This window comes from Zingiber officinale, chromosome 1B, assembly GCF_018446385.1.
Source record: "Zingiber officinale cultivar Zhangliang chromosome 1B, Zo_v1.1, whole genome shotgun sequence".
NCBI lineage: Eukaryota > Viridiplantae > Streptophyta > Magnoliopsida > Zingiberales > Zingiberaceae > Zingiber > Zingiber officinale.
The window spans coordinates 127,910,952-127,933,907 of NC_055986.1; the positions used below are offsets into that span (position 1 = coordinate 127,910,952).

General features: G+C 39.4%; 3 protein-coding genes across 4 annotated transcripts in view; 2 read left to right on the top strand and 1 right to left on the bottom strand.

Moving 5' to 3' along the window:
- Window positions 1–4,803: 4,803 nt before the first annotated feature.
- Window positions 4,804–7,519, top strand: LOC121978403 (probable auxin efflux carrier component 1b). 2 transcript variants are annotated; one of them, XM_042530760.1, is made up of 6 exons: window positions 4,804–6,025; window positions 6,258–6,549; window positions 6,626–6,711; window positions 6,780–6,937; window positions 7,012–7,088; window positions 7,171–7,519. In XM_042530760.1, the coding sequence occupies exons 1-6, from the start codon at window positions 4,912–4,914 to the stop codon at window positions 7,235–7,237; spliced, it is 1,794 nt and encodes a 597-aa protein (XP_042386694.1). In that variant the 5' UTR covers window positions 4,804–4,911; the 3' UTR covers window positions 7,238–7,519. The 2 variants fall into 2 exon arrangements, with proteins under 2 accessions (XP_042386694.1, XP_042386690.1); XM_042530756.1 differs by having other exon boundaries at window positions 4,807–6,025; window positions 6,255–6,549.
- A 1,332-nt stretch (window positions 7,520–8,851) lies between these two features.
- On the bottom strand, window positions 8,852–15,669 carry LOC121978417 (UV radiation resistance-associated gene protein-like). The gene is made up of 6 exons (XM_042530768.1): window positions 15,283–15,669; window positions 14,485–14,691; window positions 10,750–10,930; window positions 10,153–10,316; window positions 9,755–9,985; window positions 8,852–9,244 (listed from the first exon to the last, which is right to left on the bottom strand). The coding sequence occupies exons 1-6, from the start codon at window positions 15,505–15,507 to the stop codon at window positions 9,128–9,130; spliced, it is 1,125 nt and encodes a 374-aa protein (XP_042386702.1). The 5' UTR covers window positions 15,508–15,669; the 3' UTR covers window positions 8,852–9,127.
- Window positions 15,670–16,014: 345 nt separating this feature from the next.
- LOC121997901 (RHOMBOID-like protein 5) overlaps window positions 16,015–22,956 on the top strand; it is a 39,279-nt gene continuing 32,337 nt past the window's right edge. Inside the window, exons 1-4 of the mRNA XM_042552603.1 lie at window positions 16,015–16,399; window positions 18,014–18,177; window positions 19,555–19,718; window positions 19,809–20,068. Coding sequence (XP_042408537.1) covers window positions 16,113–16,399; window positions 18,014–18,177; window positions 19,555–19,718; window positions 19,809–20,068 — 875 coding nt within the window. The 5' untranslated portion in view covers window positions 16,015–16,112. The remainder of the gene's footprint in view (window positions 16,400–18,013; window positions 18,178–19,554; window positions 19,719–19,808; window positions 20,069–22,956) is intronic.

The following is a 22,956-nucleotide window of genomic DNA, read 5'->3' on the forward strand; positions in this document are numbered from 1 at the left end:
AGGCCGACCAACTTCCCTGAAGCAGAAACAAATTCAGATTCATGGCAATGGTCTCCTAACTCTAGAGAGGGGGGAAGTATCGCTTACCAATTGTCAATCAAGACACGGAATCAGACACTTAGATAACAAAGAAATGAGATTTTTCTCTCTTTTAGATGAAGACATTTTCTTGAAGAAAACTGTCTTGGGATGGGATTGAAATAAGAAAATATCAGGCTCTGATTTTTTAAGATAATAAAAATAGTGGAACGTACGAAGGGCTAAGTGAATATCATACAAACGGAATAGGATCACCATTCCATATATCAATCGGAAGGCGTTGAGAGCAAATTGTTGGAGCGGGATGTGGAAGTATTGACTTATTTCAGATAGAAAATAGGGGATAGGGAAGCACAGACTGACTTAAAGTTAATCTTTGAATAAGGCGACATAGCTCGACAGAGGATGATGAGGACAATCTTGAGGGTCAGGAATAAGAATGCATAGGTTTTTGAGGATCTCTAAAATTAGATGGACTGTTTCAAAGTTGCAGTTATTAAAATCAGAAAGAGTTAACATGTACCAAGGGGTAAGGGTTTCTTGGGCCATGTATAAACGAAGGAGAGATGCAGTAAGATCAGAAAAAAATACTTACTAGGAAGATCATGAGAAAGGATGCGTAATTGGTAGAAGTTGTCAAAGAGGAAAATTGTGGATTGCCTCCTGAAACACTTAGGGTTTTTAACGAGAGCCCTGAGACATCTTTAAAGCCTGAACCTTTCGATTAAAATGATCTAATTGCATTGTTGCAACCATCAGACTGGAGGAGATAAATTGTTGTCGATTCATACAAAAATGCATGCGTTAGTTATCGCACCGGTGAAAGGGGAGTTGGTGAACACGTGACAGTTGCCCATAAAATAACATTTATGATGGACAAGACAATCAAATCATTTCACTAATACACCATCATTGACGCCTTATCTTGCATTTAAAGTGCCTAACAGACATTGTTTAGGAAGATAATGTTAACATTAACATTGAGTGGCGATGGTTTGAGTCGCTAGCTGACTGGATGATTGGATAACAGAAGAACTTGTGTCTAGTCAGTAAGTGTCTAGTCAGTAAGTCATGGACCTTCTTTGACTAAACTTGAAGAGAATACTTGTGATACGGCATGTTGTGAGTAACCCCAAAGGTAATGTAGGGTTGATAGTCAAAATGATGTGACAGTCAAAGTCAAGGTGTGTATCCGAATCGGGGTTCAGTTCCCCACTTCTTATGGGCAAGACTCTTAACATAAACCCTACTGGCCCTAGAGTCGGTCGGATCCATGGGGTTCAGTTATCCACTTCTCATGGGCATGACTCCTAACAAAAACTTGACCAATTCTATAGTTGGTCGGACCTTCGGGCGCAGTTCATTACTTTTCATGAGCATGACTCTTAACATAAGCTCAACTGGCACTAGAGACGGTTGGATCTAAAGTCGGTCGGACCTCTAAAGCTCAATTCTTCACTCCTCATGGGCATGATTCCCAATATAAATCAACTGTCCCTATAACCAGTCATATCTCCGGGGCTTAGTTCCCCATTTCTTATGGGCATAACTCCCAACATAAACCTGACTGACCCTAGATCCGGTCGTATCTCCAGATCTTAGTTCTCCACTTCTCATGGGAATGATTCCCAACATAAACTCGGCCGGCCATATAGCTGGTCGGACATACGGAGATCAATTCCCCACTTCTCATGGGCATGACTCCCAACGTAAGCTTGTCTGACACTATAGCTGGTCGGATCTAGAGCCTGTCGGAGCTCCATGGCTCGGCTCCACACTTCTCATGGGCATGACTCCCAACATAAAGCCGGCCGACCCTAGAGTCAGTTGGATCTCCAGGGCTTAGTTCCCCACTTCTCATGGGCATGACTCCCAACATAAACCCGACCGTCCCTATATCTAGTCGGATTTCTGGGGCTCAGTTTCCTACTTCTTATGGGCATGACTCTAAACATAAGTCCGACCCTCCCTAAAGCAAGTCGGATCTTCGGGGCTCAGTTATCTATTTCTCATGGGCATGACTCCCAACAAAACCCCGATCGACCCAAGAGTCAGTTGGATCTTCGGGGCTCAGTTCCTCACTTCTTATGGGTATGACTCCCAACATAAGCCCGATTAGCTCTAGAGCTTCTTGGATCTTTGGGGCTCAGTTCCCCACTTCTAATGTGCACGACTCCCAATATAAATATGACCGACACTAGATCCGATCTAACCTTCAAGGCTTAGTTCCCCTTTACTCATCGGCATGACTCCCAACATAAACTCGACCGACACTATAGTTGGTCGCACTTCCAGGGCTTAGTTCCCCACTTTGTATGGGCATGACTCTCAACATAAGCCCGACCAACACTAGAGCTAGTCAGATCTCTGGGACTCAGTTCCTCACTTCTTATGGGCATGACTTCAAGCATAAACTCGATCAACATTATAGTCGATCGGATTCCCTTTAGGAGATAGTCTTGTCAGGGAAACACAACCACCTATCAAAGAATAATGGTAACTATCTCGCCAGGGAATATTCCCACATGGTATGAAATGTCGTTCCCTGCCGCTCGGCACAGACGATTTTTATCGTTCCGTCGGGCGGCCGAAACCGGCACGGGAGGCTTCCCCATCTCGACGGCGTCGGAGGAGATGCGGGACGCCTCCGTCGGAGCCGGAGGAGATGCAGGACGACTCAGACGTTGTCCCGCGATGCCTTCTGCGATGCGAAGGCGTCTGGCAGGGTTGCCGGACGCTTTCAGCGACGCTTCCAGCGCCGCTGGACTCCCCTCGCGGGATTGCCCGCGATGATCGCGGGCGATCTCATGTATGTAGGTATGCAGATTTTTTTTTAATTATTATTTATTTTATTTAATTAATTTAAATAATTTCTAAGGAGGATGCGTGATATTTCGAAGAGGTTTTTATAAACCATAATTTAATTATCCTAATAAAATATATAAAAATATATTTAAAATTAAAATAAATTAAATAATTTTTATTAATTAATATTTTGAAAAAATAATGTTTTAAATTTCATTTAAATTTTTTAGAAAATATATAATAATTTTTATTTATATTCTAATATATTTTTTATTTTTTTAAATTTCATTTAATTTTTTAAAAAAATTCTAAAAAATTTCTTTAAAAAAAATCTAATAAATTATATTTATATTCCGATATTTTTTTTATTTTTTTAAATTTCTTTAATTGATATTTTTTTACTATTTAAAAAATATATTATTTAATTAATAATTAATTAAATGAATAAATAGTTAATTTATATAATTATTATTAATATAAAGTAATAGCTTTTATTAATTTATATTATTATTATTATTATTATTATTATTATAATAGATACTCCTATTTTAATTTGAATTATTGATATATCAATTCTATTTAAATAAAATTATTTTTAATTATTTTTTCTAACAATAATAAATTATTGAATAATTAAGAACTTATAATAAATCAATATACAACTTATTTTTATATACACAATAAACACATTTATCTCATAATTACTATAGATAAATAAAAAATATCGAAACTATATCGGCACGACACGATACGATACCGAAATCGTATAGTTTCGATCTGAGATCGAAACCTCAGCACATATTGAAATTTTAAACCTTGATTTCCCTACTCTTACATATATACGAAACAAAACATTCCTCTGTCTAGGAGAAGACGATTGTACATCCTCTACTACTGGACATATTCTGACACCTGACATTATCTGATACTTTATTATTACGAAGGTTATGAGAGATAGTATAAAAAAGATCCTTTCTATTGATCAGATAGACACGCACGAATACACATTCATATTACTATTCTACTATTTATTTTCTTCTCTATTTTTACTCAATTATCGTTTTAACTTGAGTGTCTTGTATCAGGAACTCCTTCCTGATTCTCACTCTATGTTTTTGTTGATTCTGATTGTCGTGTACGTAGATCCGTAGCTCCTGCTCCAGGTCCGTAGGTCCCGGCTCAAAGTTTTTCCTTCGTTAACATGCCTGCTACCTCACCAGTCACTCGTCTACTCAGTTTGCAAACCGAATCATAAATCAAATACAAAATTTCTGATATCTCTAATGATTCATGGAAAGTGTCATATTAATTTTCTCCTCCTCTAACTTAAAAGCATTAACACACAGCAAATTGGTTCCTAGCACTAATTAGTGTTTGAACGTCGCGGGCCTGGGTAACCACAAAATATGCAGAGAGCCGAAGAAAGCATTTACGTACGTAGTCGAAGAGTGCGAATTTAAGGAAGAAGAATCCCTTGGCTACTTCCTATCCCCTCAGCTCAAGCCTCAAGTCTCAGCTGCGGCAGCTGTTGCAGTTCTTGTCCGTCGACTCTACTCCCAATGCCTTCCTCCATCAGAACATGTTCTTTTTATATATTTTTTCTTGTCTGCCATTGAATGCCATCATAAACATGGTTCATGATGATAGCCAGGCTCAGCAGCAATAAGTACGCGCTCGCTTCTGTCTCTCTGCTCCTCGCCGTAACACCTACTTCCCTCCCTACGCCTCCCTTCCTCCATTTGCTTTTCTATATTTCGGTCCTTGCTGAGAGGTCTTTAGCTTTCCTGTGAGCTGAACATCCGCATCGAGCACGCCCCATCATTCCGTCGAACGAACACCATTGACATTGTTGCAGAAAGCTAGCTTCTTTTGCTTCTGCATGGGGCTCTGGTCATCATTTCATCCACGGCTTCACTTTTCTACGAAAAAAGTAGACAGCAACAATAACTTGCCCAGTGCTTGCGGAAAGATATAGCTTCTTGAAGTTCATCTAGACTGGTTCGCGAGCAATCCCCATTCGATTCTGATTTCAGAAGAACAGAGGAGGAGGAGGAGGAGGAGGAGGAGATGATATCGGCGGTGGACCTTTACCACGTGCTGACGGCGGTGGTGCCGCTTTACGTGGCGATGATCCTGGCGTACGGTTCGGTGAAGTGGTGGCGTATCTTTACCCCCGACCAGTGCTCGGGGATCAACCGCTTCGTGGCACTCTTCGCCGTGCCGCTGCTCTCCTTCCACTTCATCTCGACCAACAACCCCTACGCCATGAACTACCGCTTCATCGCGGCAGACACGCTGCAGAAGCTGATCGTGCTGGCCGTGCTGGCGGCATGGGCGAAGTTGAGCGTCCGCGGCTGTCTCGAGTGGGCCATCACGCTCTTCTCCCTCGCCACGCTCCCCAACACGCTGGTGATGGGCATTCCCCTCCTCAAAGGAATGTACGGACCCGATTCCGGCAGTCTCATGGTCCAGATCGTCGTTCTTCAGTGCATCATCTGGTACACCCTCATGCTCTTCCTCTTCGAGTACAGGGGCGCCAAGCTCCTCATCATGGAGCAGTTCCCGGACACGGCCGGCTCCATCATCTCCTTCCACGTCGACTCCGACATCATCTCCCTCGACGGGAAAGAGCAGCTGCAGACCCAGGCGGAGCTCGGTGACGACGGGAAGCTCCACGTGACGGTGCGCAAGTCGACTAGCTCGCGCTCCGAGGCCTGCTCGCGGCGCTCCTTCGGCGGACTCAACTCCGGCGGCATCTCCATCACTCCGCGCCCCTCCAACCTCTCCAACGCGGAGATTTACTCGCTGCAGTCGTCTCGCAACCCGACGCCGAGGGGCTCCAGCTTCAACCACGCCGACTTCTACTCGATGGTCAGGAACAGCAACGGCGGAACGGCGAGCAGCTTGAGCCCGCGGCACTCCAACTTCGGCGGCGTGACATTCGACTCGGAGACAGGGACCAGGACCAACGGCGCTGCCATGGCGTACCCGACTCCACCCGCGACAGGAATGTTCTCGCCAGTGAAGAAGGCGAATGGTGTAGAAGGAGGTAAGGATTTGCATATGTTCGTGTGGAGTTCGAGCGCGTCACCTGTCTCAGAAGGAGGGATGCATGTGTTCGGCGGGGCAGAGTTCCGGAATGAGCATGGCGTTGCTCTGCAAGATGATCACCGCCAGAAAGGTGAGATTTTTTTTAATCCTTTATCTCCTCCTACTCTTTTTCTTATTGGAATGAATTATAAATTATAAATTTCTTAGGTTTTCTTCTTTCATGGAGAATTGTTTGCCCATTATGGGTACAATTTTACTGTTCATATCTACAATTTGCTGCTTGAATTTTGCACTTGTTCTTCAAACTCAACGTACCTGCAATCATCTGCTTCTTGCTCACCAAAATTTTGTGATCTTAGAAGCCAATCGTGAAGCCTATGATCTGTGTCGACGAGATGACTTCAGTTTCAGCAACAAACCCATCGGGCAGGGAATTGATCCCATCAAGAAGGTCGGGCAGAACCTCACAAATGCAGGTTCTAATTCAACAGAGCTCCACTCGAAAACGGTGGTCGATGAAGTCTCAAAGGCCTTGATGCCGCCTGCGAGTGTGATGACCAGACTTATACTGATCATGGTCTGGCGAAAACTAATCCGAAACCCCAACACCTACTCGAGCCTTCTTGGGCTCATCTGGTCTCTTGTCTCCTTCAGGTACAACGTTTGTTATTCAAATTAAGCGTCAGCGTCGTGCAATGCAAACAGCAACTAACCATTCCTTTTCCTTCAGGTGGGAAATTGAAATGCCTGCTATCGTTGCAAAGTCGATCTCGATACTTTCTGATGCAGGGCTTGGGATGGCCATGTTCAGTCTCGGTGAGTAAATCTTTGCTTCATGTTTCCTCCATAGGCTGTCTAATAATTTACCCAAGTTCTCGTTACAGGTTTGTTTATGGCATTACAGCCGAGAATTATAGCTTGTGGCAATTCTCTAGCTGCATTCGCCATGGCTGTCAGATTCATCACCGGCCCTGCTGTCATGGCTGCTGCTTCTATTGTAGTCGGGTTGCGAGGAGTCCTGTTACACGTTGCGATCGTACAGGTTTTGTAAACTAAACATAGTCGCCGTACTCAAAGAAGAACGTAGCAGCTAACAATAACTGTTCTTTGCTGCAGGCAGCTCTTCCCCAAGGGATTGTGCCATTTGTGTTTGCAAAGGAGTATAATGTGCATCCTGATATTTTAAGCACGGGGTATGTGCTTCAGTTTCTCTGTTTTTGCGCGATAGTTTTTTTTTTTTTGTGGGGTGTTTAAAATCTGTTTAAATTCTTGCAGGGTTATATTTGGGATGCTGATTGCTCTCCCCATTACTTTAGTTTACTACATTTTACTGGGGCTTTGAAGCTGAAAAGTTCCAATGCGATGCGAACATCTCAGTTAGGAAGATGTTTAGATGTTTGTAGTAGTATAATGACAGATAGACTACCATGTAGAACTTAACTAGGTTTAAGATACTGACACACAGTAGTCTTCGAGTCTTTATATTTCTTTTGTTTCAGTGTAAGGGGACTATGCATTTGAAGAAAGTTATGTAGGCAGCTCCATGTCGATCTAAACTCAATTTGTACAATTGCTGACCAGCAACCATCCATGGCTAAGCAAATTTCAGGAATGCCTGCAAGTTGAGCAAAAATGTTAAAGACAACGCACAAGTGGGTAATAGTTGAGCTAACAAAATCATATATAAATAATATGCACATGTACTTGGAGAATACACTACATCTTGAGAATATTGACAATGTACCTATGCCTAATACTTGGAGAATCTTTCTTTATATGTTCATCCTTCCATGCATATTTCCTTTTAAGAGGCTCTTAAGGTAGCCTCGGCATTATAAATTGTAGTTGTGCCAGAAACTAACATTTAAAAATGATCCTAGGATAGCTAATTTTTTTAAAGACCATCACTTCCGGATCATGTTATAATTATTATTTTTATAATAGTTAGACGACTTTCAACCCTTCCTTCGACTTGATAATCTTTCATTTTATTTTAGGACAGATAATGTGTCAATTATTTTAAAATATTAAATATTATTTTTGAATATTGTATCTTTCATTTACTGGAAAGAAAGCTTTTATAAAAGACTAAGACATGCTAATGTTCACATTTAACAGATGTGCCTTTCCTATAATCACCTGATCCAAATTCACGGAGTAATGATGCAAATCAATCCCGTGCCTATATTCCACTAACATCAATAATCTAAAAAGTAGTTAATTCGAACTAAGTTAATAATGCAATATATTTGTGATAACTAGCCGAGGAAAAACCATCAACAGTGGTGTGAGAGTGACATATATCATATGCTATTTAATTATCTAAAATTAATAGTCATCTATAATTTATCTCTTCTATATTGACTTCTTCTATATTGACTTGAAGACCGACTGATAGAAACGCTCAGAGTAAGCAAATCATCTATTACTAAGATGAGACATATAACATTCTAATTTCTATAATTATAAATCATGTTTTTTAGTTGATTAGATATTCATCTTATATTGAATAATCTTGGGATAATCTATCAAAATTGTTCATTAATCATTAAAACAAATCGAAAAACACTCGCAACAAATTATCAAAAAATTTAACGTTCTTAAGTTAACGGTCGATTAAAAAAAAACCAAAACTGATATTTGAAAATTGAAAATAAAGGCACGTACCACTGCGCTATTGCCCAGACAGCTCCAAGCAATGTTTTGAAAATCAAACTGATAATTTTACCGAGCCATTTATTCGACCAGCTGAGTCAGTTAACAAGAGAAATAACATCATAGAGCCAATTTATAGCATAAATTGATTTTATATCAATTTACTAAACATTATAATAATGATAACAGATCTGGTCCCAAATATACCTTAGTCTTATGAATATTTTAATTAATGAATTATATATTAAAATAATTTCCAATAGTCATCGATTAATATGACAAAACATATTTTATATATAAACAACAGTTAAGGACTAGATATCTTATGCTAACTAAAAATAGTAACCCTACATTAGTGTTGGTTTACATTTTTAATAACGATTACCCCGATTTTTACCGGTTTATAAAACTGATTTTCTGTACCAGATTTATAACTGATTCCTGGTGCGACAGGATGGAACTGGTCTGCTCGGATCCAGTTTTAAAAATAGTAGCACCAAGAGTGAAGAAAAACAACAAATTTTGCTGCCATTCAGCATTCTGCCAAGAAATTAGTGAAAACAAACGTGTTAAAAAGTCACACGTTAATGTATTCCTCTGACAGGATTTTCTGCATAAGTTCCTTTAAATTAGGCAGTACATGCCGCGGGCCCAAACTTTCAGCGCCCATGTAATTCAGTAGCTGCTCCAAACCCTGCAGTATAAAACTGAGAAATCACATAAAATATTAAGACGCAATCTAAGGGATGGAGCATGTTCTAAAAAACTCGATATAGATGAGCATTCCACAACTATTATTGCAGTGACCAAGCACTGCCATTACTTCAGTATCCTAGGTATATAGAGGGTGTAACATTATTTATCACATTTTATGGAATGAACCAGAACTATATTTATGGAATGAGAATTGTAATGGGTGTATGAGAGTGAAACTAATGAACAAGAGTGCAAGGTTAGTCTCAGTATGAAGAGATCCAATGATCATACATTTACGGTTTTATGGCATTAATGTACAATAACCTATTCTGCATGAATGGTTACCAAATGAAAGTCATAAGATTTAATGTGACATTCATATTCTCGAATGTTTATTTCATCTCATTACCCTTTAATGTTATCAAACAGGAATTTAGGATATCAGTCATATGAGGAGGATACTATTTGTACTAAAACACAAATGAAAATGGAAACATAAAAGATGAACCTTATTCAACAGAAATATTGCATAGGCTGCTCTTGTGGTATCTTGGCCATCTAGGAACAATGGAAATTCAATGGGCTTAGAACTCATGCTTGAGGATGCAGGGTTTGCCACCAGATCAGATGAAGCATTATCAACTGGAGGTGCATAATCATAAATATGTGAACGTGAGACTCCAAAGCGCAAGGGATACCGAAGGGGAACATCCAGGTATAATGAAATAAGAAAGACTGCCTGAAAAGACAAGTGAATAAACAAGCATGAGTAACATCACATGAACTGTTGACATATGATAGGCATACTCGATTAAGAAAGTAGCTCAGATATGCTTTAATATATCCAAGACAGATAGCTTAATAGATGGAACAAACTATTTATTGTCAGTAAAGTAAGCATCTTACATGTGCAATGTAACCTAAGGCACTTGCAGACATCTGAATCTCTTTTTTGTCACTAAAGTAACTCTTATTTGTCGGAAGTATAGTTAGTCGAAGACCTAGTATTGTCAATGATGACAAGTGTGAGGGTTTAGGAAAAATTAGTGAGGTTGATCCAGTAGGAACTCCTGAAAGAAATTTCACTAATATCAGTAAAGTAGAAACAATGCTGCAGATAAAGTATTTCAAAAAAAGGAAAAAAAGAAGACCAAGGAAACATAGGATATTGACCCAAATAACTAAATATGGTCGCCACATGTAGAGTGCAATAATTTGGTAAAAAAGTATATAAAGAGACTGGATGTAATTACATCACTTTCTTTGAACATGATAGTAAATTTCAATAAATACTATAAAAGTCCTCCATTATAATCTGAAAGTCCTATACCAAATCAATTCCCAGAAACACAGCATTAGAATTCCAACTGACCACTGCATCACCTCTTGAAACCATTTCTCCATATATCAACTTTATTATTCAATTTACTACTGCTGTACTTTCCATATTTCATGCACAAGTTGGCACCTCTGTAATTAGATTGGCAAAGGAAGAATTCATACTTGAAATTTTGCCATTATGCTGTGGACCAGTTGTCTCCCAAAATGCTTGTTCGTTTACAGTCTTGACTGGATAAAGTGTTGAAATTTCAGTTACCATATGTTGTTGCCTCAGCCTGAGCAACTTTTGTAGTTTTTTCAGATTACCATGACCCCTTTCTCCAGATAGCAATTTGCTAGCTTCCTAAAACAAAAAAGAAGCCGTAGGTCAATATTGTGAATTATTAGACCAGACCCAAGATGACAAAGTAATTCAGCTTTATCAAGTCCAACTATATAAGGTAACAAAATCAGCTCAATATTCATAATAACAACCTATGACAAGCAACATAACATTTTAATATTTACAGGGCATTATGTTTTCCTCTTTTTTAAAATATTAGATTGACAAATTACAGGCTCCAAATGGGCATGTCCTGTCAGATTAAGGTGCTCAGGCCTGTTCAGAGGCTGTGGCTCTCTAACTCGTTGAAACTCTGAGGGATCATTTGGGAGGAAGACAAGTTATAGCTGCAAATTACCAACCAGTGTCGTATAGTTATTCATTCATGGATTAAATTTTCTTAGTTATTGTTACTTGAGAAAACAATTTTCATTTTCTTCTTTATATTTTTGCCACCTTGCATCATCAACTCACAAAACACTACTTCAAGAGCAAGCCCTTACAATAGGATTTTCTGTTTTTACTACAATGTTATATTTTTTTCTTCTTAGTTCTCTTTCTTCATTAACCCTTATTTCTGTCTTTTCATAATCCAGATTCCAGAGCTAGATAAAAAATTTCAAATTTAAATGACAATGTTTATGACTGATTAATTTTACTTTTTGTACTGGAATATGAATCAGTAATAAATCTCAGTAATCAAGGTCTTGTATCTTTATCCTCAATACTCAATTGCTTTACTCTAATAGCAATGAGAAAGTCTTGTCTCATCCTCCTATTTTGCATCAAATTTAAGATCATGTAGTCCATGCCTCTTTACGTCTCGTGATATTATTATTCATATATTTGTCAAGATGTTAAACAAACATGTGTCATGTGGTGTATTTAACACGAGAATAAATTACGTGATTGTCTTTCTCCTCTCTCTTATTTTTCCACAAATTGTACCAACTACATGTATAAAAACTTTCATTCTTATGGACCATTGCCCATTTTATCAACTTTCAAATATACAACTAATGGCATGAATAGAGAGAGATGCACTACATGAACAAAAAGATGAAACACTGAACCTGATGGTGCTGATCAATATTAAATTGTTGGAGAATATTCTTTTGTTGGTAGAACTTAGTAGATTGGCTCATTGATTAATCAACTTGGCTACAATGAAACATGTTCAGAAACTGCATAATGCATATAGTATAGTTGATTAGCTACAAGTGGCCTGATATCAATATTCATGACAAAATTGTCGCTAGTCGGACAAGTGGCAATATAATGAGGCATAGTAGGAGAACTGGCATAATAACTTTGATAGTTATAGACCATAGACCACAATGCCCAAATTCTTAAACTTAACATGGTGATAATACACCTATCAAAACTAATGAAACAAACCCAGCTATCAAATTTAGTGCATCTCTGATCAGATCTTGGCTCCAACTTTGCATCTTACACTTACAATTACTTTCTAAATTTGGAGTTCAGTGATAGGTCACACTTTTGCAGACTTTCAATTTTTCTGTAGCTAAAAGTTTAAGGATTTCCTATTCTTTACCGTTTAAATTGTTTCAAGTGGTTATCTTACATTGCCCAGTGAAAACCAAATACTCTCATTTGTGTATGTGAAATTTCCCTTCTAATAAAAACAAGTTCAAGATTGTTGTGTTTGCCTTTATGTTAGTATATTTTGAGAGGAGAAATGATGTAGCGGAAACTATTTGATTTACGCACGAATATCGGAAGCAATTTTCTAAAACCTATTGATTCGATAGAATACTAGGGAATGGGGAATAGGTAAAAGGAAATGGCACAACTAAAAATATTATTGATCCAGAAGTCCCTAACCAACTAAGCAATGATTTAAATAGTCTAAAAAACCCTAACCATCCAAAAACGAAAATAAAATCCATAATATATAAAATACAAACCTTCAAAAAGGAATTTATTGACATTTCTACCCCTAAAACAGGGCCCCAAAACCTAACTCGTCTGCCCGCCACCACGACCGTGCTAGGGAACATGGCCAGCTCATGTTCCCTGATGGAGACTCCCTCACCAACATCCGGAATGGGGCACAGTCGTGCCTGGCAACACGTAGGGGTGTGCAACTATTCGGTAAAACCAAAAAAACTAACCGAACCGATTTATTTCTGAAATTTGATTCGGTTAATTAGGAAATTCAGTTTTTATTTTTAAAAATAGAAGTTAATTTGATTAATTCGGTTTGGTTTCAGTAGGGTTGTAAACAAGCCAAGTCGAGCCAAGCTTTGTGGTGTTCAAACTTATTTGACAAGGTAACTGAGTTAAGCCGAGCCTAAAATGAACCAAACTGTTAAAATGATTGTTCAAACTTGACTTTGTTTCTTTTTTATGAGTTTGAGCTTGGTTTGAGCTTGTCGAGTTCAGTTCGTTTAGATGTTATCGAGCTCTCAATTCAAGTTTGTTTAATTGTTTGAAACTTTTATATTTTTAAGTTTGTTTGATTAGTTATTGAGCTTGATAATACAAATTTGTTTGTTAATTTTGAATGTTTCTTTATTTATTTGGCAAGTTGATAAGAGTTTTATTGATGAAAATGATTCATGAACATTGTTCACAACTGTTAACGAGCTGAACATATATGTGCTCAAACTTGTTCGCTTAGTTAAACGAGTTGTACAAGCTTATTCATTTAATTGATCTTATGTATATTGAACGAATATAAACAAGCTCTTATCAAGTCGAACACCAAGTTTGTTCACGAACATTTAGTTCATTTACAACCCTATGATTCAGTTTTCGGGTTAAAAAATTCAGTTAACCGAATTATTTAAAAAGTAAAATTTGAATTTCATCTATTAGGATTTATATAAAATTTATAATATTTGTTTAATGTTTTATATTTAATATTGTTTGTAGTTTTATTATTTTAAGGCCAAATTATGATTAAAAAAATATCAAATTTCAATTATTAATTTTGTATATATATATATATATATATTATTTTTTAAAACAAATTCGGTTAATTTGGTGTTAACCAAAATAACTATTTTTTAATTCAGTTCAATTAATTTGGTTTTAGCAAACTTGGTTCAGTTAGCCAAAATTAAATCGGTTAAATCAGTTTTGGTTAATTCAGTTCGGTTATTGATTGCAATTAACCGAATGCTCACCCTTAGTAACACGGGTAGGTCATGTTCCCTACTAGAGGTCTCTTTTACATCAAGAAAACTCACGGGGCTCTTTACAAAAATTTCAGTTAATTACCAAAGCACTGGGATTGTAGGTCAAAAGTGACATTAGTTCCTTTTCTTGAAACGACGGAAAATAGCTCCTTTCTAGGTTTGTAAATCTAAAGTTGACCCTAATTATAGTCAAGCTGGTGGATAGAAATTATAATGATTTTTTAAGTTTTAGATATTGACAATGCAAAATAAGAATCCTTAATAATGTAAGTAAAGCAAGTTTTGTGAGCTCCATATGAAAAAAAATTAGATGTTGGGCAAGCTAGAATTAGATAAAGATAAATGCAAGCTCTGTCCTCGAACTTAGTGTTGTTTCTCCAATAATACTAAATGCAGTAATAGCATTACCTGCAATTGCTGGTGGGATGCAGCTAACGTCTTTCCAGCTACTAACAACAATCTGGTAGAATGGTAAAGTTGCTCCTTTTCTTTTTTTGTATTCTCTGATGTCTTCTTGACGTACATAGACAAATTTCCCAAGGTAAGTCTCTTAGCTTCCAGCGTCTGCCGCATCTCCACTAACTCATTATTTTGACTTACTGATTCTTTCCTGGCCTGTTCATCACATCACCGTGCCACAAAGCAGCAAAGACAACAAAAATCTGGTAAATGGAACTCACTCAACTATCAAATATTCTATATTATATAATTATTTCCCCAATGAACAATAAAGGAAGACAAACAAAAATGATGTTCAAGTTTCACCAAATAAAAACAAAACGCAGCTTTAATTCAAGGATAAACACGCATTGGTGTTGCAACTAGCTATTGGCAGGTGGATGTAACCCAACTATACTAGCTAGTTAATTAAAATTTCTTAAACACAAGGAAAAAACTTCCTCCTCCGATGATTCCAGGTTCAGCTCTTAATATACAACACGAGTATACAATTCGAATGTAATGTTATGGTGATGCACGAGTTTCACTAATTGCAAAGGGCTACAACAAGACGAGATAATGGGAATGTATGATCATCTGATCTTCTGCTCAATTTAATTTATTATGGACTTTCCACAAGAATAACGAACACCAGCCTGGCATCTCAACTAAAACCATGCTAAGTAGAAATCGAGATTTTGTAATTTTGCCTTTACGCTAATTCGAAACCCTAAACAGATGCCGCCTTTGATTGAAAGATAAGCCTACCGCGATAATCGATTCCAGGCGCTGGGAAAGCGCCTCCTTCCTCTCCTTAGCCTTCTTAAGCGCCGAAGAGAGGCTCCAAAGACGAGCGAGCTCCTGCTGCAGGTCCTCCCAATCGACGATTTTAGGGTTGTCCGCGCCCTTAATCTCGTGTGCCTCAAAGATGGTCCACTCCGACGATTCGGGACGTGCGGAAGGATCAAGTGGACTAATCCGGTCGAATTCCATCGAGGTCGGTGTCCTTCATCTTCTCCGGGCAGCGGGGTCGGTGTTCATCGGCGAATGATGGCCGAGAGGTACCAAATGAGAAGACAAATCGCGCTGGGTCGGGGAAAATCCGGCGAAAGGGAACCGAAAGGCAGATCAATTAAGCACATCACGGTAAATAGAAAATGAATCGGATCCTCTTTCATGATCCGATCGTTCTTTTTTTGGGTTATTTTAGTTTAGAAAATTTTTCATTCTGCTCCCAGAGCTTAATCTCTTTGTAAACTACCCCCTCAAACTTTTAAAATATTATTTAAAAATTTACCTCTAACTCTCACAGTTATCCGAAGTCATGCACACTTACTTAGCTTCTTTATTTGTTCTCAAACGTCTATAAATATATATGTTGCTGTGTATTCAGTCACTGTATAATTTATAAATAATTAATTGATAGTTTATAAATAATTAATTGCGTTAGAGAAATCTAATAATAAATTTGTATAGCTGTGAAACGCCTCCCCTGCTTTTTTTTAGGCGTCTCGCCGCATAAGCCGCGTGCGCGCAGCATCTTCCCTCAGGCCGCTCTGCGTGGTTGCTGTCTTCTCCGTCGTAGAGGAATTAGGAGGATGGGGAGGAAGTCTTCGTATGTGCCTGACTTGGAGACCTCCGGCAGGATGGGGCAGTGGTTGGAACCTTACCCGCCTCCTCCGCCGCCGCCACAGGAGTGGGTGCCGTGGCTGATGCCCCTCATGGCTCTCGTCCTCAGTTTTGCCTTCGCCTTCACAATGTTTGTCAACGACTGCCCCTCCTCCAAGGACCACGATGCTACCGATTGCGTCTTCTACCCTTCTCTTGGTCGATTTTCCTTTGAGCCGTTCTTCGTCAACCCGCTCCTTGGCCCTACCGCTGAAACGTGAGCCTGTGTTCCTATCAAGATTCTGTTTTTTTTTTAAAGGTTTATTCTTTTTGGCACATTTTCTACTTGCTATGCTAAATCATTAGCCCGATTGAAGAAATATGTCTATCAATGTCTCCACATGAAACGGAGAATGTAGAAGAGCAAATCAAAAGATCATAACAACCGTGGATAGTAAGGACATATAATTGACTATAACATGTATTTTCAGTTGTGTGTTTTGCAAACCCCTGCTTCAGGGGTACTTGAATAACTAGAAGGGAAAAGGAGAAGGGAGGGAAAGAAGAAAGAAAATATCAAGAGTGATTAATTATTTGGAGGGAAAGAGGAAAAATTATCATCAGTGATTAATTATTCATGTATAATTCTTGAGCATTTTCCTCCCTGTCCCGCTCCCCTTCCAATGTTTCAACCCAAAGTTAACCGATCCCAAATCTTCTATAGGAACAAATACTTCAAATAGGTCTTTTCCTAAACTATTCACTCATTATTAACAATTGGATATCTCTGACAAGTTACAAGGTTGCTAATTCTAAATTTATCCAATCTTTGATGGAAATTATCAAGAAGAGAGTAGGAAACAAGGAAAAGAATATCCTGAGAACAGAATTCACACTTTTACAAAGTGCCCTCAACCTTGTCTAGTGTTTCATAACAGAAATCATTTTCTCTTGTATTTTTCCCATTTTTTTTGTTACAACAAGCCTTGAGACTCAATTATCTAGGCTTGGCTACAGAGATCTTATCCTCTCATCTAGTGGCAAACACATGATTTTAAATTGTGTCTGGGGAGTGGGGATGGGGGGTATGAGGTCCACATTCTTTTCTCCCTAGCCTTCCTTTATCTGACTCCTCACAGATGGAGTTGGCTAGGCTTGCAAACGTGGAGCTTGTCAAGGTACAGCTGCTAGGATTTTAGAATTAGAAGACACCATCACTTATCAAAATTGAAACAATTGAAAGAGTATAGATAGTCACTCATTGCTAACAGATATAAACCGTCAAATTACTAGCATTAGGTTCAAATTTTGATAGGAGAAGAATGTTACTCGTCATTTGTTGCTTGTCATTCAATGCTTGCTGATATGGAATATGAACTGATAGATTAGCAATGATGGATTTAGAAAACTTGAGAAAGAAAAGTGGAGAAAACTTATCATTGTCATTGAGAGATATCAAATGAGATTTGAGAGAGATCGTGGATACTGCTTAGACTAAAATAACCCAATTAATCTACTGGTAATTGTGGCTATAGATAGCATAAATTACTTTTCTTTCTTATATTGAGACAACATTGTTTTGATGGTTTTTTGCCTCTTGAGAATTTTGCTACATGTTAGTAGGATTTTCCGCTCCTTTATTTATTTAGGCCACATAATGATTTTGATTGAATTTTTTATTAATTACTTTTGTCATTACCATGGACTTTAATTATTTCAACTCTAACCACCTAATAATTATGGTAGTTTTTTTTTAAAATAAACTTTTTTTTATAATTTATTAACCTTGGGGGCTGCATAATTAATCACAGGAATCCAGAAACATAGAGATGCCTTGTCTTTGTGTCATTTTGTTAACAGTTTCTGATATTTTATCTTTTTACTGTTGCAGGCTTGATAAATTGGGAGCTCTTGATTACAAGAAAATAGTGATGGATGGGGAAAGATGGAGGCTTGTTTCCTGCATGTGGCTGCATGCTGGGGTAGTGCATTTGCTTGCTAATTTGTTTAGCCTCTTATTCACCGGCATCCGTCTTGAAGAAGAATTTGGATTTGGTAAGAAGATGTGAATCAAAAGTAGTAATCTTCTATTTGTTTAGTAATCCACCACATCCCTCTTTGATTTTTTCGCTCCAAGCTAATTACACTCGTCACACTTTTTCAACATCTTTCAATACAAATACTTGAAATAGTCAAGATATGCCACATTCATTTTATTAAACTATGGTAAAAAATTTATTTGAATCATATATCAAGCATCAAAAACACATCAGTCTTAGGCTCTTTGTGTGTGCGTCTTTGAATCCTACATCCATTCCGTCTCTTTGATAGGAATAGGTATGTGTTTATTGTTCCTAGATAAAAATAGAAAGGATCCCTAACTGGGGGGCAAATCTCATAATTATGCGAGAATGCAGTCCTCAAAAAAATAACTTTAAAAGAACAAAAATAAAGCATGATTCCATTAATCAATCCATTAATTTGTGTTCTCCAGCCAATTTTCCAACACTCTCTCTCAGGCTTGTGAACAAAAATATCTATGTTTCTAGAGCTTACTGCTTAGTGATTCAAATCACAACCTTAGCATGACTTTGGTAAACACCTCTTAACTAGTTGTAGGAAGATAAGAATCTTTATTCCTCCTTCAATCTCCTCCTTTATCAAGCTTTGATCAATTCTTACATGTTTCATCCTGTCATGCTGAATAGGATTAAATCTATCACTATAAAGTATTATTGGATGATAAGTGATGATTGTAAGTTTTCTATCAATTTTTGAAACTAGATTAACTTAAAAGTTCCCCAGGCAATGACTCGGAATTTTGCTCATGCACTATTATGTGCTATGATCTATTATTTATTTTACTTGTCCATGTGCTTAAATTTCCCCATATGTAGGCTATCTGTAATACATCCTGCACAATCTGAGTTTGCAAAGGATTCGACCCCTCTTCAAAAGATTGGTTCTATATATGAGACTAATTTGCTGTCTTTACTCATTTACCCATACTGACTTTCTTCAAGAGTTTCCATAATTATGCTTTGTCAATGCACTTTCCTTTTTTTTCTTTTTCATTTTTCATCTGTAATCCGTATCAATGAATCATTGTATTTCCATTGCTGAGGTACCTACTATTGAGCCTCCTAGTATAAATGTACCAGAGATAGGGGTGCTTTGGCACAGTAGAGCCATTTCTCCACTAAATAGACACTTGTAGCTAACACTTATCCCAGGTAGTATGTTAGGACAAGGAAGAATCAACCAAAATAAGTAATGACTCATCAAATGTAACAGCTAAAATGACATCCAATAATTGCAAAGGTGATGAATATAGTACTTGTGCTGTATCTTTCAATCTTTTGACTCTTTTGCTCCCTTTTTCTTTGTTCGAAAACTGAACTATGTATCTTCTCCTTCATTTTTCTTAAACAGTGAAGATTGGATTATTATATTTCCTTTCTGGCCTTGGTGGAAGCTTGGTGTCCTGTGTTTCTAACAAATTAAGCATATCAGTTGGCGTGTCAGGTGCACTTTTTGGATTGTTAGGAGCTATGCTTTCTGAACTAATCACAAATTGGACAATTTACTCTAATAAGGTAACTTAATCTGCTCACTGTTGCAGAATCTCAGTTATGGCCTTCTACATAGACTCTTGAATGACTTATACCTTGAAAATTCCTTTTCAGTGTACAGCCCTTTTTACTCTTCTACTTGTAATTGGCATTAACATGGCTGTTGGAGCGGTTCCTCATGTGGATAGTTCTGCCCATATTGGAGGATTTGTTTCTGGTTTTTTGCTTGGTTTTGTGCTTCTAATGCGTCCTCAGTATGGATATATCAGTCGTAAGCACATCCCTCCCGGCTATAACATGGGACTTATAAGACCAAAGTTCAAAATTTACCAATTGCTATTGTGTCTTACATCCCTTGTCCTCTTGGTTATCGGGTAATCTTTTTTAACTCACTGAATTTTTTATCCAAGTTATTGCTTTCGTAAATGCTAGAATTATTGGTTTGGAAACACCAGTATTCTTTAGGTACTTCCCAGATTTGTGCATGTAACACTGTTTAAATTACATTATAGGCCCCGCACACCTATGAGAATTTAGTTTGAAGGGAGCTCTAGCCTCAAGGAAGTAAATTATCATCTACAAATTGACCTCTCAATAACTTGATTCACCTATTGTGATTCTGTCCTAATTTCTCTCTTCTATGATTTATCTACTAATCCTGTCCGAAAGTCGAAGAGACGGAAAGCTGGGGATGTGGCGCTCACGCTGACCTCCTGTGGACTTCGCTCAGACCTGCAACACGAACTACGTCAGTACCGAGCCAGGGAAGGGGTCCTCGGCGATGACCTTCCGACGCTCAAGTCAGTTACCGGCGATGAAGTGGAAAGCGGAGCAACAAGAAGATTGTAGTGCAAACAGTGAATATCGCATGTTTCCGCTGATGCTTGTGTTGAATTGAAAGCGCTAGGGGGGGGGGGTGAATAATGCTCGTGGTTATTTCGTTCGTTTAAAGCAATCGAGTAATACGCAACGGAAAAAGCAATAAAAGAAATGGCATGTTAGTTTTACTTGGTTCGGAGCTTGGGCGACTCCTACTCCAAGGCTCACGCTCGTTGGACGTTTACTTTGGACAATCACTATAAGCTCGGAAAGTTACAATTCATATTTATAATATTAAACAGTAATGAAATTATACCGACACAAGAAAATACAGAATTTAAAGCTTCGGGTCATCGATGCCTTGTCACAGCTTTATTGGATCGTCCTTTGAGCAGCACACGGAAAAAAGATCGCTATTTGTTGTTGTTCTTTAGCTGCTGCTCGAGACATGCTTATAAGGCCTGTGGAGGGCACCTCTAATACCATGGAGGGCGCCCTCAACCCCGCCGATTCCGCAGCGTGGATGAGCTCTGAACAGGTCGCCGCTTATCCGCCTGAGGCCGCCTCCAATCCCATGGAGGGTGCTGTCGTGCCAGTGTCCAGGGCACCCTCAAGCTCCATGAGGGCGCCCTCGCGCCCTGCTGCGAGGAGGTCTCCGCATGCGACCCAAGGCACCTCCAAGCTCCATGGAGGACGCCTCGGCTACTGTTCATCCGAGACAAAGATGTCCAATTTACTTCCTGCAAAATACGTTAGTCCAACAAACCAACCATACCCTGCAAAACAAAGTTAGCATAACACGGACATGATAAAAAAATCGTTTGACAATCTTCGGACTGTCCGGTTCTGACTTCGGATTTTCGTCCGGAAACTCTAGGTCGAATCGACGCCTACTGTTCCCTAACTGGGGAACGCGCCCTCACCTACTCTACTCAGGAGAGTATACCTGTTGCCAGACTGGCCCTCCAGACCGACTGGACTTTTGCTCAGCGCCCGAGGCTCCAGGACTTTCTGCTGGACGCCCGCTCCACGACCCGTCCAGTCTTCTACCTGGTTCGCGACACCAGGACTTTCCACCTAGAGTCTCCGACTCTAGGACTTTTGCCCGAAGCCCTCGACCTGCCAAGACTTTTCGCCTAGGGTTACCACCCCTTAGGACCTAGGGTTACCGTCCCCTAGGGTTTTTCATCTACTTAACCGCAGCTAGGACTTTTGCCTAAGTACCCTTAGGACTTTCCTGCAAACTCATTCAAACACGTTAGACCACAAATGACCTTAACTTTGAACCCTTTGTCATTATCAAAACTTAGGTTCGATCGTCGGATGCTTCCCGCACCAACAGCTTGGACCCCCTTTATATAGAGCTTTGGTAGTGTGCGTGCATGCTTCCCAAGGTGAGCACACTTCTTAAAGTGTTTCCTGAAAAGACTTGTCAGTAAAGTGTTCCTGATACAGTACCTTAACTGGCCGAGCATATCTCTGAAGTGATAGTGGAAGCTTCTGCCATACAATTTTCTGGCTGTCTATGCCTGGTATCGGCGGCATCAACTCCCAAAAGGATGTCGCTGGATATCAATGTACTGTATTGCTAGGCCGAGCGGGCTGGCCGCTCGGCCGATGATTCGCCGCTCTAGTGTCTCGGCCGGTCAGCTAGAACCTCGATACTCCTTTGCGTGTCTGCTCGACCGAAGTTCCACCCTGCCACTGTCAAGACCTGCTATTCGGTCAAGCGAGGTAGTCGCTCGGCCGAAGTTGAACTCTGTCGATGTCATGCTCGGCTGTCTAGCGGAGAGGGGTAGCCGCTCAGCCGTAGTTCTGTCCACCGATGACAAATATTGGTGCCTTGCCGAGCAGGGAAGTCGCTTGTTCATTGAGCGTCGGTCGTTTGACTGCTCCCCGTGTCGAAAGCGACGACGGGTCGGAGCCCTCTCCTCGGTCGGGGCATGTTTCGCCTGACCGGTCGATGCAATCTACGCGTTGATCGCCTTGACTTTAACCTTCTTTGACCTCCACCGTGGCAGCGGGGTGGGCCCCTCATTATCACCGCATCGCATGTCTCCCCCTCAAGTCTAGTCAAAAGAGGCTGCAAGTTCGACTGACTGGACAATTGTCTGAGCAAGTTTCCTCCCGATCGGCCTTTGACATCAACCTTGGCATGTGCATCGTTCCTTGTCGATCGACCTATTGAAGCTAGTCGTTCACCCGTAGGTATGCTCCCTCAATCCGATCGGCACAACGAAGGTTTGTACTTGTAAAATCTTTGCTTGGACTGTCTTGGGTGAATGTGAGCCAGGCTGATGTCAGCCAGATTTCTGAGAAATCATGCAAATCCCTGCGCATTAAGGCTGAGTGTGTTCCCATGCCGTCATTAAATGCCGACCTGTGGTGATGCGCCATGTGTCCTTCCCACTGCCGCTGCACGCCTGACGTGACAGACGGATAT

Excerpts from the sequence above, each read along its gene's own strand:
- LOC121978403 (XM_042530756.1), top strand. The coding sequence starts at position 4,912 with ATGATATCGGCGGTGGACCTTTACCACGTGCTGACGGCGGTGGTGCCG. Across the intron at positions 6,026-6,254 it reads AGATGATCACCGCCAGAAAG|AAGCCAATCGTGAAGCCTAT; the intron begins GTGAGATTTTTT and ends TTGTGATCTTAG. Across the intron at positions 6,550-6,625 it reads TGGTCTCTTGTCTCCTTCAG|GTGGGAAATTGAAATGCCTG; the intron begins GTACAACGTTTG and ends CTTTTCCTTCAG.
- LOC121978417 (XM_042530768.1), bottom strand. The coding sequence starts at position 15,507 with ATGGAATTCGACCGGATTAGTCCACTTGATCCTTCCGCACGTCCCGAA. Across the intron at positions 10,931-14,484 it reads CATCCCACCAGCAATTGCAG|GAAGCTAGCAAATTGCTATC; the intron begins GTAATGCTATTA and ends TTTTTGTTTTAG. Across the intron at positions 10,317-10,749 it reads GCATAATGGCAAAATTTCAA|GAGTTCCTACTGGATCAACC; the intron begins GTATGAATTCTT and ends AATTTCTTTCAG.